We start from the raw sequence: 17,495 nt of genomic DNA on the forward strand, positions 1-17,495 counted from the left end.
CACTTTGCCACCCCATGCACTGTAGGAATTCTTCAGGCCAGAATACTGAAGTGGGTAGCCTTTCCCTTCTTCAAGGGATCTTACCAACCCAGGGATCAAACCAAGGTCTCCCTCATTGCAGGCAGATTTTTTACCAACTGAGCTATCAGGGGCCGCCCTTATATATGATTATATGTGGGATTATAGGATTAACACAGTCTCTGTATCAGAATAACAGCTAAACAACTGGTTGCTGACTCAATAATTGCTATGTCATGACTTGGAAATTTTTAATCTAAAAACTTGGAAAATAATATATCTTCCTAATGATTTGGATAAAAGCACTTTTTAGGAAAAAATATAAAGCCATCAGTTGATCACTTTGTTATAATTATGTTACCTCATCTGTGATGGACTGTTGAGAAAACATTTTAAAATTTTTGTGTTGGTCTATCTTGGACATAACAGCCCATTGGATTTGATTAACAAATCCAATCTTCTAACAATTAACAAATCATCTGAGACTACTGGCAGGTAATTATGAATTAAGGATAAAAAATTCTATTTAAATGCTTTAGTACGATATCTGAAAAAAGTGTTAAGAAACAGTATGAATGCTGAACTAACACATGTTACAGGGTAAAAATGAATCCTTTTGGACTTAATGAAGCGATGGTTTGTGTGTCTGAGTCCTGGGGTCCTGATTCTGATCACACACCCCGTGTCCAAAGTGTCCCTGTAGGACTCTTCTGTACCTCGTCCAAAGCACAGGGCCACTTGTGGTTAGGGAAGAGCGGAGAAGGGGGCTGACATTTACTGAGCGTGCTGGTGGTTTGATTTCTCAGAACGTGTGGATGACGTTGTCACTGACGTTCTGAGATGAAGAAACTGAGGTTTAGTCCCTTGTCCAATGTTGTCAGGCTCCTGAGAGGGACTGAGCTGAAGTCTGCTGCCTCCAGACTCTCCATCTGACTCACTCACAGGCTGAGCTCTGGCCCAGGTTCCTGAGATTTTCTCTGTGAGGGGCTGGGGCACTCAGACCTGCCTGTGATCACGCGGGCCCAGACCTGGGCACTTGCTTCCCTAGAGGGGTTGTGGACCCTTTGGGGTTAGACTGGGCTGAGTTCTGAGGGGTCTGCATTTAAAATGTAGGAGCAAGTTTTTTTTTTTCTTTCTCTGTGAAAAAAATTTAAGGTTGAATAATGAGGGGGGTCTTGACTATAGAGCACTGGCATGTGCTCTGAGCCACTGGGTGATTTCCACTGTGATTCAGGCCATTTGGATTCCGTTCTTTTATTCTCATGTTTGGAAAGTGTTCATTCCTAATGGAAGAAGACTTGCTTCCTGGATGGAATATTCCTCTGGAATATTGCAGAGACTACTGGAGGCCACATTGGCATTCATTTTTTATCTAACATTCTTTGGGAACAAGTGTCTAGCAAATGCACTCTGGCAAAGATTACCTAGAATCTATTAGTTTTTTGTTGTTGTTGTTAATATTTACATCATTAATTATAATCACCCAGAAAGCTGTCTAAGAATGTACACATTTTTATATGACATAGATCCCTCTCTTCCCATTCCTACATAGCAATAAAATAGTATTTTAGTTCAGTAGAATTTCAGAATCTCAGTATTACTCAATTGTTTTTCTTTATGAAACATGTATATAATTGTTAAGCTGAGTTTTATTAAAAAACCTTAGCTGTTTGTGCCTCCTTCAGTGGACTGCTTTTTAGAATTTTTTAAGCAGAGTTAGGTTCAAATTTGCTGCTGATAAATTTAAGAACCTAGTCGGATTAATTGATTTATGTTTATTTAATATTTATTATTGATTTGGTATTTAAATTGCAGATCTTTGACTGCTGTGTGGTCTTTGTCTTATTCTTTTCAAAATATAAGTTTCCAGTTTGAAGCACCCCCATTAACGTGCTTTTGCATACTGTACCTTTTACATTTGTAGGTGTATTCGTCAGGTCTTGAAGGAGAAGATCACAATCTTAGTGACTCATCAGCTGCAGTACCTAAAAGATGCAAGTCAGATTCTGATACTGAGAGATGTAAGTAGTCTATAGAAGTCTGTGGAATTGCTAGCACTCAGGTGTGTCCAAGGACAGACATCCCTGCAAGTCACTCTCCTCGAATTCATGGTAAACACCCTCTTCTCCTTGAGTTTTATGCCCTCTTCTTCTCACAGCTGCTGTTCATGCCTTGAAGGATGAATCCAAAGACCTGTAGCCCACCTGGCTCTTCTGTTCATGGGATTTCCCGGGCGAGAATACTGGAGGGGGTTGCCATGCCCTCCTCCAGGGGATTTTCCCGACTCGGGAACTGAAACTGAGTCTCTTACCATCAAACACTGTCTCATTGACAGGCAGGTGCTTTACTAGCGCCATCTGGAAAGCCCAGAAATATCACTACTACACTCTAAGCCTACACTCGAGGGCTTCCCTTGTGGCTCAGTTGGTAAAGAATCCTCCTGCAATGTAGGAGACCTGGGTTTGATCCCTGGGTTGGCAAGGTTCCCTGGAGAAGGGAAACACTACTCACTCTAGTACTTTGGCCTGGAGAATTTCATGGACTGTATAGTCCTTGGGGTCGCAAAGAGTTGGACACGACTGAGCGACTTTCACTTTCTTTCACACTCTAAGCCACATAAACCCTAGGTTACTGAATCATCAATCTTCTAATGAAATCTGTTAACTGTAATGTTTATTTAGAATATTTTATTTTCTTCTTCCATGACTTAAGTCAAAGTGTATTACTTAGAAATTAGAGATATGAATACCTGTTTGTATCTAGGTGATTGTTATACCTAGTTTGCTTCAAGAGCATCTACGATTAACAGGAGAAGCGAGGTTGGGTAGCTGAGCACCCAAATCAGAGATGCCCTCTCTGCTGGTGTCTCCAGTTGCCGGTCTCCCTGCCCAGGTCTCTATGTGCCCGATACGTGTGGGAGTCTGTGCAGCAGGAGGACAAGGCCTTGCCTTCACGAGGCTCCTGTTCTTATGGGGAGGATGTGACAGACAGTGACATCCTGGCTGCCTCCCTGAGGAGCTGGTGCCTTACGGGGTCTGAGTAACATGAAGGTAGGGGGATCATGCAGTCACCTGGGGGAGGGGGTCTGAGGCAGGAGGTCCTCAGCAAGGAGTGACCTGGCAGATTGAAGGAACAACAGGAAAACCAGCGTGTCTGACAAGAGTGAGCAAGGGAACGAAAGGGAGCTGGTCTCTGAGTAGTGGGCAGGGGACCAGAAGTGGGATGGAAGCCTTGCATGGTCCAGAGCAGAGGAGGGATGTGGTCTGATGTGGGAGTTAAGAGATTCCCCCATTGGTCACTGGAGGGGCGACAGAAGGAACAGTTAGGAATCTTAGTAAAGCTGAGAAGACAGAAGTGTGGGCTCAGGCTAGGGTATCAGTTTTTAGAGCTACTGTAACCTAGTACTGCAGACTGAGTGACTTACAACAACAGAAGTTTATCGTCTCCCTGTTCTGGAGGCTACAGATCCCAAATCCAGGTGCTGGCAGGGCAGTGCTCTCCCTGAAGGCTCCAGGGGAGAATCCTTCCTTCCAGCCTCTGGTGTTCACGGGACTTCCTTGGTTTTCCTTGGCTTCCAGCTGCAGCACTGTGATCTATGCCTCTGTTGTCACATGGCCATTGTCCCTCGTTGTGCCTGTGTCAGGCTAGGTCTCTTCTCATAAGAACATCAGTCATATTGGATGTAGGGTCACTCTGCTCCAGTGTGATCTCATCTTAACTTGATTACATCTGCAGAGACCCTGCTTCCAAATAAGGTCACATTCACAGGTGTCATGTTTGAACATGTCTTTTTTTAGGGAGGGAGCACCATCCAACCCACAGCTCATAGCATGGTTGAGGGTGGGGTGGAAATTAGTGAGAAGTGTTCAGACTTGGTGGTCGTTTGGTGCTTCACTCATTGGCTTTTTCACTTCTAGGTCTCAACACCTTTGTTATTAAGCCCTGACTGTTCCACAGGCCTGTTCCACAGGCCCTTGGTCAGATCCCTGACTTCTGAAATAAATCTCTGCTCCAAGAAAGATTATTAAAATACAGAACCCCTGCCTCTCTGGAAGCAGTTCCATGTGTCAACTCTTTCTCCACTCCTCTAGAAGGAGCTAAGTTTTGCAAGGTTGAGAGCAGTTGATTTCATGTGCAGAGGGGGCGATTCTAGTGTGTAAACCCAGTGTTGACAGTGTTATGAGCATAGGATCAGTGAGCCGGAGTATAACCTATTTATTCCATCCCTAGATGTTTTGGGACCCCCTTGTTGCTTCCTTTGAGGACACTACCCCCAATTTTAGTACTCACAAAGCAACTATTTGTCCACTGGTGAGCACTCGTGGATGAATCAGGGACCATCCTCACTGTTTGTCTGATTCCTCTCTCACAGCAGAGAGGGGATGGCTGCCCCCTTGTCCCATCGGAATTGTCAGTGCTTGACTGCTGAAATTGCTGTCTTTGTACCACCAGTCATTTCATTGTGCATATTACAGATTTGATGTGGCGAATGGTGATTTCATTAAAGAGCTATGTGAATTTTGCCTCCCAAGTGGAACAAGACACAGTACATTTTGCATAATTTTCTAGTTCTGCAGTATCTGACAGTACCCAGATACTTCCCTACATTTCTCCCAGTGGACCCCCTCAAGGGAGAGGGTGAGAGGAGTCACAGTGAGGGTCCTGGGCCAGCTCCCTCCACCTGAGCTGCCTCAACCAGAGCTGCTCTCATTTGATGAGTTTTGCATCCTGACATTTTTTTCCTCTGATGTTTTATTTGCTACTTAGTGAATCAGCTGAGTTTGGTTTTATGGGGTCAGAAAATAGCAAAACATCTGCACATTATTTTATATGTCTTTGGAAGGGAGGGAAACTGTGCAAGGATGTGTCACATGTGTTCAAATAAAGTGATTTGATTGGCTGTAGCTTAAGCAGTTGTCTGATTTGGGGAAACCTGGTTGGATGCTTGTGGTTGGTCATTCCTAAGTTTTTTCTTGGATCTGAGTGCATTGATTCTGGCTTAGTTTTTGGCTTGTGGGCACAGACTGCCAAGGTTTAAGAGCCATCCCAGCCCCATTACTTTAAAAGGTGGAATATTGAATTTTCAGTTGGGAACTTGCTGAGTGTGTAGGGGCCGTTGTAGAGACCATGGAGAGGCCTCTCATGGGTTTTCTGTCCGGGGCTGGCTCCTATTATCCCTGCCGGGCACATGATAGTGCGACAGTGACAGTGGTCAGTGAAGATTTCATGAGTGACTCTTACCCATATGCAGATGTGCTTGTGCCCACCTCTGGGTTAAGCTTAAATTTCTTTCCTGGAATTGCCACATGAGGCTTCTCTCAATTCCTGTGTTGTCTAAAAAGACTGTGCTGATCCTCCCACCAACCTCTGTGCTTCTTGCTTCCCTAAGTGCCCAGGGTAGTCATGTCAATGGCCTTTATTTTTAACACATGAGCACACCTTTCTTTCATATCCCCCAGGACCTAACACAGGGACAGGGTTTGGCAGAGAATGCAGTGCTCAGTTGTGTACTGAGCTGACTGAACTAGATTTCTCAACAAGACTTCTAGACCCAGGGATCATTTTTTTTTTCCTTCAAAAATCATATTTTAAGACCAGATAACTTTTTTGATTAGTATTTAGGTTGGTTTAATATTATCAAATATCAATTAATTTCTCACATTTTTTTTTTTAAATTTTAGGGCAAAATGGTGGAAAGAGGAACTTACTCTGAGTTCCTGAAATCTGGGATAGATATTTTTTCCTTTTTTGAGAAGGAGAATGAGAAGTCTCAACCATCTCCAGTTCCAGGAACTCCCACTGTGATTTCTGAGTCTTTGGTTCAGTCTCTCCAGTCTCCCAGACCCTCATTGAAAGATGCTGCTCCAGAAGACCAAGATGTGAGTTTCTCATCCTGCAGTGTGCCCGGGTCTGTCTGCTCTTGGTGGTCTCAGGGACCTTCAGTCTGCTTGTGACATCTTCATTTGTCCCAAAGTAGATCCTAAGTTCCCAAAGTCTTGTTCAATGGAATTAGTAGAGTTAGAAGAGCATGAGGGGAGCAAGCCTGCCTGGGGTTCCCCTTTGAGTGTAGGATGGAGAATCTTATGGAGATCAGAAGTGGGTGCACTGCTATGTATTTTGGAGTGCATGTGGCTCACACTGATTGAGAACTCTTCAGTTTACCTTAGTTACATCCTAGTCATGCTGGTGGCCCCTGGCTTCTCTTAGGCATCCAGAGGCTTAATGTGAAGACCCCCTTAGACTGAGTCCTGCTGTTGCCACGTTAAATCAGCTACTTTTCCTATATGTTGAAATGTTCTGGCACTGCAGGTGACTGATGGTAGTGTTTTGCCTCGGTGTCAGATGGTTTGTGATAGGCCAGAGGTAACGTGTGCAAAGGGCCTGACACATGGTAGACACTTTGGTGTTAGTTCCCATCCTCCTTTCTTACCCTTCAAAACTGAGAACCACATCTTATCAACCTTGAAGCCCAGTGGCCAGGGTAGAGCCAAGGACACACTAGGCTCCTGTGATGCTACAATGCATTCCAAGTCCTCCAGACAGAAATGAGGAAATGCACTAGATCTCCCATAAAAACATACACAGATATTCCCTTGATAGCCAAACCCTCAATATCCAAACCCAGGAGCCTGGAATGGTTCTGATAAGTATTCAGATTATCAGTTCACTTTCTAAACTCAGGAATCATTCTCTGAAACTTAGGAACCATATAGATTCAGATCATATGCTTGCAATGTGCTATCCAAACTCATATTACTCCAGCTCTCTCTGTGAACTCAGTTTACTGTATTTGGCTAGTATTTTGAGCCCCGAGAATGTTTTATGTTTCTATCATTGAATGACACAAGTCATCTAGAGGAATACATTAGCTCCATATCATTTTGTGTGTTATCTTAGATCAAACTTCTGCATTTATATGTTAATTGATTTTGTTGTGTGTGTTGAGAATCATGATGTATTTTAAGCAAAACTGCCCAACATTGAATGAACTCATGCAAATGACATATCCTTATTTCTAATATATTCCTAGAAGTAGGATGGCTGGGTCCAAGGGTAAACACATATGTGGTTGGCCAGATATTTCCCCACCCTTCTCTGTAGGAGATGGACCATCCTGCACTCCTATCAATGTATGAGATGTGTCTGTTTCCCACGGCTTTGCAGTGGAGGACATTGCTGAGCTCCTGAAATTTGGGATTCATTTTTAAAAATTTCATCTCTCACTGCATTTTTCCTTTCTAGACTGAGAATATACAGGTTACACTACCTCTGGAGGACCATTTGGAAGGAAAAGTTGGTTTTAAGACCTATATGAATTACTTCACAGCTGGTGCTGATTGGCCTGTCATCATCTTCCTTATTCTAGTCAACATCGCAGCTCAGGTACGTAAGGGCGTTTATTTTGGTTTGTGCACTCAGCTTGATATTCATATACTATTTATACTGTATTTTATAATTATTTTTAAATATATATATTAAGAGATTTATCTCAAAGAGTTTGCTCATGCAGTTGTGGGCCTAGCTTGGTGAATGTGAAATCTGAAAGGCACGCCTGCAGACTGAAACCTTAAGACAGGAGCTGACCCTGATGTCTTAAGACAGAAGTTCTACCTCCTCTAGGAAGCCTCAGGTTTTGCTCTTCAAGCCTTCATCTGACTGGACGAGGCCACCGCAGTGTTGAGGGTGGTCTCCTCTCCTGAAGTTCTGATGATGGATGTGAACCACATCCACAAAATACCTTCACAGCAACATCTAGATGAGTGTTTGGTTGAATCACTGGAGACTGACCTAGCCAAGCTGAAACCCAGAACTGACCATCACTGTACCTGTCAAGCTTTTGCTTTGAGAAAAATCCAAACATTTGTACTGTTATTACTGTCTTTTGCAGTCCACTTGGATTTGCATTGACGTACATTATATTTGGGGAGCAAAGTCTCCTAGGGAAAAGGGGGTTTCTTTTAAACGTATTAAGTTGTAAGATGCACTCCCCTGACCTGTGGTTATCTGGGGTGTAGGGTTTGGCACAGACCTGAACTGGAAGGACTGTCTTCATGTTCTGGAGCCTTTCCATCCCCCATCCTAGTGAGCGGGGTGTGAGGCTCAGTGATGTCAGTGTGTGAGTGACTGTTGTTTCCTGCTCCAGGTTGCCTATGTTGTGCAGGACTGGTGGCTTGCATTGTGGTGAGTGATTCCTGGTCTGACCCAGAGTACTATGAAATCTACACAAAGCCCTCTTTCCCACAGAATCAGGGGGAGAGATGGGGCTTGTTCAGCCTCCTCTTCTGACCCCCACGTAGTTTCCCTGAAGAAAGAGGAAAGTTCCTGCGGGTGGTGTGTGATCCCCCAGTGGTCTCTCCCCATGTTCTTCCCCGTAGCAGCTTCTTCACAGACAATTCTTTTTCTTTTTTTTTAACTTTTAATATTGTATTGCAATATAGCTGATCAACAATGTTGTGATAGTTTCCTATGAACAGTGAAGGGATGCAGCCATACATATATATGTATCCATTCTCCCCCAGACTTCCCTCCCATCCAGGCTGCCACCTAACATTGGGCAGACTTCCATGTGCTATACAATAAACCCTCGTTGGTTACCTGTTTTAAATATAGCAGTTTGTGCATGAGCATCCAAACATTCTATCTATCTTTTACCGTGGCAACCATAAGTTCATCTTCTGTCTTCCCAGATAATTTTGAAAACTGAAAGTCATGATTCAGATTTTTAAAAGGAAGACACACAGAGGGCCTTGTGAGCTGGGAAACACTTTCCAGCATAAAATACATTTCTTGAATGGTGGTAACTTTTTGGTGATATTTGTGTAAAATCTATGTATATCTATAGTGTAATATTTTTTATTTTCTGTTTCATAGGTCGAATCTACAAAGTGACCTGTATTCTGGGGCATCAGTAAAAGAAGATGAAGATGTAGTGTTTGTTCTGAACTGGTACTTAGGAGTTTATTCAGGTAAGGTTGAGTCATCTGCTCTGTAATACCAGAGTTTAAGGTGCTTTCAATGAGTCTGCATGAGCAAGAGGGCTTCCAGAGTAATTCAGTAATGTCTTAATAGAATAAGTATCTGAATTACATTTACTCTGTGACTTACTTAGAATAGTTATTTTAAAGATATACTAGAAGAAAATAGGTTGAATGAAGACTCTTAATTTGGTCCATACTGGATTTTGGTAGTTAAACCAGGATTGCATATTGAGAAAATCAGCCACTGGATATATGTAGCTATTGTGTATTCTAATAGGTTCTTTAACTAAATCTTATATCGCTGTATGGATGGGTAAGGGGAATAGAAATGGATCCCCACCCAGTGGTTCAGGTTGTTCCGGTTCTGTCTGAATAAACCGTGGCTTTTATTGATCTTGGATGAAATCCTCTGGCAGCGTGGGCCCCAGATAAAAGCATTATTCCCTCCCAGGTATGCAAAGCTCCCATTTCCACACTGCTCATCTCCTGGGCTTCACTAATAACTTGAGAAACTAAGCATGGGAAGTCCAGTGTCTGGAATTAGGATTCCTTCTCTTTCGTACCCTGAGATCACAGTGTTATTTCCTCCCCAACTGTGTGATTAATTCAAAATTTGGCTTGCTAGACTAATATTTTCATGACTGTCTCTATTCACAAGAGTATTTAGAATATATATAGCATAGCATTACATACTATTTAAAGGATGTCTTTAAGAAAAACTTTAAATGCCTTCTTTATCCATTCATCTGTTGATGGATATTTAGGTGGCTTCCATTTCCTAGCTTTTGTAAATAGTGTTGCTATGAACACTGGGGTGCATGTATCTTTTTGAATTATGGTTTTCTCAAGGTATATGCCCAGTAGTGGGATTTCTGGGTCATGGTGATTCTATTTTCTATTTTTTAAGGAACCTCCATACTGTTCTCCAAAGTGACTGTAGCAATTTACATTCCTACTAACAGTGTGAGAGGTTCCTTTTTTCCACACCTTCTCTAGCATTTATTGTTTGTATATTTTTTGATGATGGACATTCTGATTGGTGTGAGGTAATAGCTTATCAGAGTTTTGATCTGCATTTCTCTAATAATGATATTGGGCATCTTTTCACGTGCCTCTTAGCCATTTGTATGTCTTCTTTGGAGAAAGATCTATATAGATATTCTGCCCAGTTTTTGATTAAGTTGTTTGTTTGTTTTTTTGTTTGTTTTGATACTAAGCCGCATGAGCTGTTTGTATATTGTGGAGATTAATCCCTGGTCAGTTACTTATTTTGTAATTATTTTCTCCCATTATCAGGACTGTCTTTTCATCTCATTTATGGTACATATATACACTGGGTTGGGGGGTAGCTCAAATGGTAAAGAATCTGCCTGCAATGTGGGAGACCTGGGTTTGATCCCTGGGTCAGGAAGAACCCCTGGATAAAGGCATGGCAACCCACTCCAGTATTCATGCTTGGAGAATTCCATGGACAGAGAAGCCTGGCAGGCTACAGTCCATGGGGTTGCAGAGAGTTGGACATGACTGAGCAAATAACACACATATACACTGGAATATTACTCATCCATAGAAAGGAATGAAATTAGGTCATTTGTTGAGACACGGATGGACCTAGAGTCTGTCATACAAAGTAAAGTCTGAAAGAGAGAAACAACAACAACAAAAAATACTTGAATTAATGCATATATCTAAGGTTATTGATATTCCTCCTAGCAATCTTGATTCCACCTTGTGCTTCTTCCAGCCCAGTGCTTCTCATGATGTACACTTCATATAAGTTAAATAAGCAGGGTGACAATATATAGCCTTGACATACTCCTTTTGCTATTTGGAACAAGTCTGTTGTTCCATTTCCAGTTCTAACTGTTGCTTCTTGACCTGCATATAGGTTTCTCAAGAGGTATATCAGGCGGTCTGGTATTCCCATCTCTTTCAGAATTTTCCCCAGTTTATTGTGATCCACACAGTCAAAGGCTTTGGCATAGTCAATAAAGCAGAAATAGATGTTTTTCTGGAACTCTCTTGCTTTTTCGATAATCCAGCAGATGTTGGCAATTTGATCTCTGGTTCCTCTGCCTTTTCTAAAGCCAGCTTGAACATCTGGAAGTTCACGGTTCACATATTGCTAAAGCCAGGCTTGGAGAATTTTGAGCATTACTTTACTAGCATGTGAGATGAGTGCAATTGTGAGGTAGTTTGAGCATTCTTTGGCATTGCTTTTCTTTGGGATTGGAATGAAAACTGACCTTTTCCAGTCCTGTGGCCACTGCTGAGTTTTCCAAATTTGCTGGCATATTGAGTGCAGCACTTTCACAGCATCATCTTCCAGGATTTTAAATAGCTCAACTGGAATTCCATCACCTCCACTAGCTTTGTTTGTAGTTATGCTTTCCAAGGCCCACTTGACTTCACATTCCAGAATGTCTGGCTCTAGGTGAGTGATCACACCATCGAGATTATCTTGGTCGTGAAGATCTTTTTTGTACAGTTCTTCTGTGTATTCTTGCCACCTCTTCTTAATATCTTCTGCTTCTGTTAGGTCCATACCATTTCTGTCCTTTATCGAGCCCATCTTTGCATGAAATGTTCCCTTGGTATCTCTAATTTTCTTGAAGAGATCTCTAGTCTTCCCAATTCTGTTTTCCTCTATTTCTTTGCATTGATCACTGAGGAAGACTTTCTTATCTCTCCTTGCTATTCTTTGGAACTCTGCATTCAGATGCTTATATCTTTCCTTTTCTCCTTTTCTTTTCACTTCTCTTCTTTTCACAGCTATTTGTAAGGCTTCCCCAGACAGCCATTTTGCTTTTTTGCATTTCTTTTCCATAAGAATGGTCTTGATCCCTGTCTCCTGTACAATGCCATGAACCTCCGTCCATAGTTCATCAGGCACTCTATCTATCAGATCTAGTCCCTTAAATCTATTTCTCAGTTCCACTGTATAACGATAAGGGATTTGATTTAGGTCATACTTGACTGGTCTAGTGGTTTTCCCTACTTTCTTCAATTTAAGTCTGAATTTGACAATAAGGAGTTCATGATCTGAGCCACAGTCAGCTCCCGGTCTTGTTTTTGCTGACTGTATAGAGCTTCTCCGTCTTTGGCTGTAAAGAATATAATCAGTCTGATTTCGGTGTTGACCATCTGGTGATGTCCATGTGTAGAGTCTCCTCTTGTGTTGTTGGAAGAGGGTGTTTGCTATGACCAGTGCATTCTCTTGGCAAAACTCTATTAGTCTTTGCCCTGCTTCATTCCATATTCCAAGGCCAAATTTGCCTGTTACTCCAGGTGTTTCTTGACTTCCTACTTTTGCATTCCAGTCCCCTATAATGAAAAGGACATCTTTTTTGGGTGTTAGTTCTAAAAGGTCTTTTAGGTCTTCATAGAACCATTTGACTTCAGCTTCTTTGGCATTACTGGTTGGGGCATAGACTTGGATTACTTTTATATTGAATGGTTTGCCTTGGAAACAAATAGAAATCAAGAGGAGAGTGAAAAAGTTGGCTTAAAGCTCAACAGTCAGAAAACGAATATCATGGCATCTGGTCCCAAACTTCATGGGAAACAGATGGGGAAACAGTGGAAACAGTGTCAGACTTTATTTTGGGGGGCTCCAAAATCACTGCAGATGGTGATTGTAGCCATGAAATTAAAATACACTTACTCCTTGGAAGGAAAGTTATGACCAACCTAGATAGCATATTCAAAAGCAGAGACATTACTTTACCAACAAAGGTCCATCTACTCAAGGCTATGGTTTTTCCAGTGGTCATGTATGGATGTGAGAGTTGGACTGTGAAGAAAGCTAAGCGCCAAAGGATTGATGCTTTTGAACTGTGGTGTTGGAGAAGACTCTTGAGAGTCCCTTGGACTGCAAGGAGATCCAACCAGTCCATTCTGAAGGAGATCAGCCCTGGGGTTTCTTTGGAAGGAATGATGCTAAAGCTGAAACTCCAGTACTTTGGCCACCTCATGCGAAGAGTTGACTCATTGGAAAAGACTCTGATGCTGGGAGGGACTGGGGGCAGGAAGAGAAGGGGACGACCGAGGATGAGATGGCTGGATGGCATCACTGACTAGATAGACGTGGGTTTGAGTGAACTCTGGGAGTTGGTGATGGACAGGGAGGCCTGGCGTGCTACAACTCATGGGGTAGCAAAGAGTCGGATATGACTGAGTGACTGAACTGAACTGAACTGAATGCATATATGTGGAATCTAGCCTCTTCGTGGATCACTGCCTTATTGTTGCAAAGGGCCTTGCATAACTCAATGAAGCTATGAGATATGCCATGTAGGGCCATCTGAGACAGACAGGTCATAGTTCAGAGTTATGAAAAAGTATGATCCACTGGAGGAGGGAATGGCAAACCACTCCAGTGTACTAGCCATGAGAAACCCATGAACTGCATCAAAGGGCAGAAAGATAAGACACCAAAAGATTAGCCACCAGGTCAGAAGGTGTCCAATATGCTACTGGGGAAAAGCAGAAGACAACTACTAATACCTCCAAACAGAATTAAGTGGCTGGGTCAAAGTGGAAATGATGCTCAGCTGTGGATGTGTCTGGTGGTGAAAGTAAAATCTGAGGCTATAAATAATATTGCATAGGATCTTGGAATGTTAGGTCCATGAATCCAGGTAAATTGGATGTGGTCAGGCAGGAGATGGTAAGAGTAAACATCTACATCTTAGGAATCAGTGAACTAAAATGGACGGGAATGGGTGAATTTAATTCAGATGACCATTATATCTACTACTGTGGGCAAGAATCATTTTGAAGATATGGAATAGCCCTCATAGTCAACAAGAGTCCAAAATGCAGTTCTTGAGTGCAACCTTAAAAACAACAGAATGGTCTCAATTCATTTCCAAGGGAAACTATTCAACATTTCAGTAATCCAAGTCTATGCCCCAACCACTAATGCCAAAGAAGCTGAAGTTGACCAGTTCTATGAAATCCTAGAAGACCTCCTAGAATGAAATGCCTAGTCCCAGAGAATAGCAAGGAGAGACTGGAAGGACTTCAATGGACAATACAAAGAAATAGAGGAAAACAACAGAAAGGGTAAGGCTAGAGATCTCTTCAAGAAAATTGGAAATATCAAATGAACATTTCATCTGAAGATGGGCACAATAAAGGACAGAAACAGTAAAGACCTAATTGAAGCAGAAGAGATGGAAATAACACACAGAAGAACTGTAAAATAAAGATATTAATGACCTGGATAACCACAATGATGTAGCCTCTCACTGAGAACCAGACATTCTGGAGTGTGGAGTCAAGTGAACCTTAAGAAGCACTGCTGCCTATAAAGCTAGTGAAGGTGATAGAATTCCAGCAGAGTTATTTAAAATCCTAAAATATGATGCTATTAAAGTGCTGCACTCAATATGTCAGCAAATTTGGAAAACCCATCAGTGGCCACAGGACCAGAAACAGTAAATCCTCATCCCAATTCCCGAGAAGGGCAATACTAAAGAATGTTCAATGCACCAGACAATTGCACTCATCTCCCATGTGAGTAACGTTATGCTCAAAATCCTTCATGCTAGTTTTAAGCATTATTTGAATTGAGAACTTCCAGATGTTCAACCTGCATCTAGAAAAGGCAGAGGAACCAGAGATCAAATTGTCAACATTTTCTGGATCGTAGAGAAAGCAAGGGAATTCCAAAACAACATCTACCTCTGTTTCATTGGCTAAGCTAAAGCCTTTGACTGTGTGGATCATAACAAACTGTGGAAAAGTCTTAAAGAGATAGGAATACCAGACCATCTTACCTGTCTCCTGAGAAACCTGTATGTGGGTCAAGAAGCAACAGTTAGAACACTGTATGGAACAACTGATTGATCCAGGATGGAGAAAGAAGTATGACTAGGCTGTTTGTTGTCACCCCATTTATTTAACTTATACACAGAGCACATCATGTGAAATGCCAGGCTGGATGGCTTATAAGCTGGAATCAAGATTGCTGGAGAATATCAACCTCAGATGTGTGGGTGATAACACTCTAATGGCAGAAAGCAAAAAGGAACTAAAGAGCCTCTTGATGAGGGTGAAGAAGGAGGGTGAAAAAGCCAACTTAAAACTGAATATTAAATAAAAACTAAGATCATGGCATCCAGTCCCATCACTTCATGGCAAACAGAAGGGAAAATGTAGAAGCAGTGACAGATTTCCTCTTCTTAGGCTCTAAAGTCAATGTGGATGGTGACTGCAGCCATGAAATTAGAAGACAATTGCTTTTTGGTAGGAAAGCTATGGCAAACCTAGATAGTGTATTAAAAAGCAGAGATGCCACTTTGCCAGCAAAGGTCCATATACTCAAAGCTATCTTTCCAGTAGTCATGTACAGATGTGAGACCTGGACAATAAAGAAGGCTGAGCACTGAATAATTGATGCTTTAGAACTGTGGTATTGGAGAAGACTCTTGACAGTCCCTTGGACAGTAAAGAGATAAAACCAGTCTTAAAAGAAATCAACCCTCAATACTCATTGTAAGGACTGAGACTGAAGCTCAAGTTCCAGTACTTTGGCCTCCTGATGCAAACAGCTGACTCACTGGAAAAGACCCTGATGCTGGGAAAAGTTGAAGGCAGAAGAAGAGGGTTACAAAGGATGAGCTGGTTGGATGGCATCACTGGTTCATGAACTTCGGCAAACTCTGGGAGATGGTGAGGGACATGAAGGCCTGGCATGCTGCAGTCCATGGGGTTGTGAAGAGTTGGACACAACTTGGTGACTGAACAACAACAAGGAATATAGGAAAAGTGGTACAAGTGAACCTATTTGCAGGGGATGAATAGAGTTGTAGAGAATAGATATTTGGACACAGAGTGGGAGTGGGGAGGTGAGAGAGATGAATTGGAAGATTAGGATTGACATAAATACACTACCATGTGTAAAACAGATAGCTAGTGAGAAGCTGCTATATAGCACAGGGTGCTCAGGTCAGTGCTCTGCGATGACCTAGAGGGGAGGGATGGGGGGAAGGGAGGTCCAAGAGGGGAGGGATATATGTATACATACAGCTAATTTACTTTGTTGAACAGCAGAAACTAACACAACATTGAAAAGCAACTATACCCCCAATAAAATTAAAAACAAACAAACAAACAAACTAAAAATTGAAATATCCTCACAGGAAATGCTTGTACAAGCTTTTTACAAAGAGTAAGTTATGTAAAAATCCACTCATTGAAATTTGGTATTTATTTTATTGATCACTTGATAAGAAACTTGAATCTACCAGCTTTTTACCTTCTGAATTGGTGGACAATGAGGGCTTAAAGAAGAAGAAAGGGATTCTGTTATACATTCATATAGGATGGTGGGCTAAGGCACATGCCTCTTGATGGAATTCAGGAATAAGCAGCTTTCAGAGTTTAAATAACACTGATGTGGCAGCTGAATGGAAAAAAGTACTTGATGGATTGCCAAAGTTATCCCCACTCTATGTAGCATTGTGAATTGAAGAGATATTTGGAGGGCTATTTTAATTTTTACATGCATAGTAGTACTCATTTATGTCATTGATAAGACATAAATTTAAATGATTATATTTATTTACAAATGCTTTGGGGTTCTGTAAAATAGTGAGAGATTAGTTTAGATTATCTTGTTTAGATTATCTCATGTCAAAATATAATTTGTAGTTTCTTGCAGTACAATAATTTAAGAGATTGTCCACTTGCAACTTAACATGGTCTTTTCATACTCTTTATAGTTACTTGGGCATAGAAGTAGCTAGTTTATTTTTATTATTTTAAATTTCTATTAATTTTTATTATAGTTGCTTTCCAATGTTGTGTCAGTTTCTGTTATACAGCCAAGTGAACCATTGAACATATATATCTTTGGATTGCCTTTCCATTTAAGTCACCACAGAGCATTAAGTAGAGTTCTCTGTGCTATACAGTAGGTTCTTAAAAAGCTACTTTACATGGAAGTAAATTTTCTTGTAAATTACATGATAGATCATGCCTCCTTTTCCCTGTTAATTCACGTCTGGTAGCAAAACATTGGAGAAGGAAATTGTCAATCCATTCCAGTATTCTTGCCTGGAGAATTCCATGGATAGAGGAGCCTGGGGACTACAGTCCATGGGGTTGCAAAGAGTATGACACGGCTGAGCAACTAATACGTTCACCAAAGCATACCTTACTTTTAGATTATGGGACATGTTGTAAATAATGAGATTTGAAATATGGAGAAAGAAAGGTCAGCTACTTGTATAATTATCTATCTTATAAGTTTTATTAGAACTTGTAATTGAATTAGGCAAGCCTAGAATGAAACTGTAGTTTACACTAATTTTTTTTTCCCTGTGTTATTTGTATTTAGTGAGAGGAAAACAGTAATTTTTACACTTTTCTTTATAAATGTATTTTTGAAAGCATTAAACTCTTAGAGAATCTACTTTATATATATATATATATGTGTGTGTGTGTGTGTGTGTGTGTGTGTCAGTTTTTTATTCTGTATTCTATATATGT

The 17,495-nt window shown here is 41.3% G+C and overlaps 1 protein-coding gene across 1 annotated transcript in view; it reads left to right on the plus strand.

Annotated features, from left to right (window-relative positions):
- Nucleotides 1-17,495, plus strand: part of LOC129624642 (ATP-binding cassette sub-family C member 4-like) — a 182,164-nt gene that overhangs the window by 58,967 nt on the left and 105,702 nt on the right. The window contains 5 exon segments of the mRNA XM_055542795.1: nucleotides 1,943-2,039; nucleotides 5,700-5,897; nucleotides 7,261-7,401; nucleotides 8,162-8,199; nucleotides 8,890-8,984. Of these exon segments, the coding sequence (XP_055398770.1) occupies nucleotides 1,943-2,039; nucleotides 5,700-5,897; nucleotides 7,261-7,401; nucleotides 8,162-8,199; nucleotides 8,890-8,984 (569 nt within the window).

The sequence above is a fragment of the Bubalus kerabau genome, chromosome 12 (genome assembly GCF_029407905.1).
Source record: "Bubalus kerabau isolate K-KA32 ecotype Philippines breed swamp buffalo chromosome 12, PCC_UOA_SB_1v2, whole genome shotgun sequence".
In the NCBI taxonomy this organism is placed as follows: domain Eukaryota; kingdom Metazoa; phylum Chordata; class Mammalia; order Artiodactyla; family Bovidae; genus Bubalus; species Bubalus kerabau.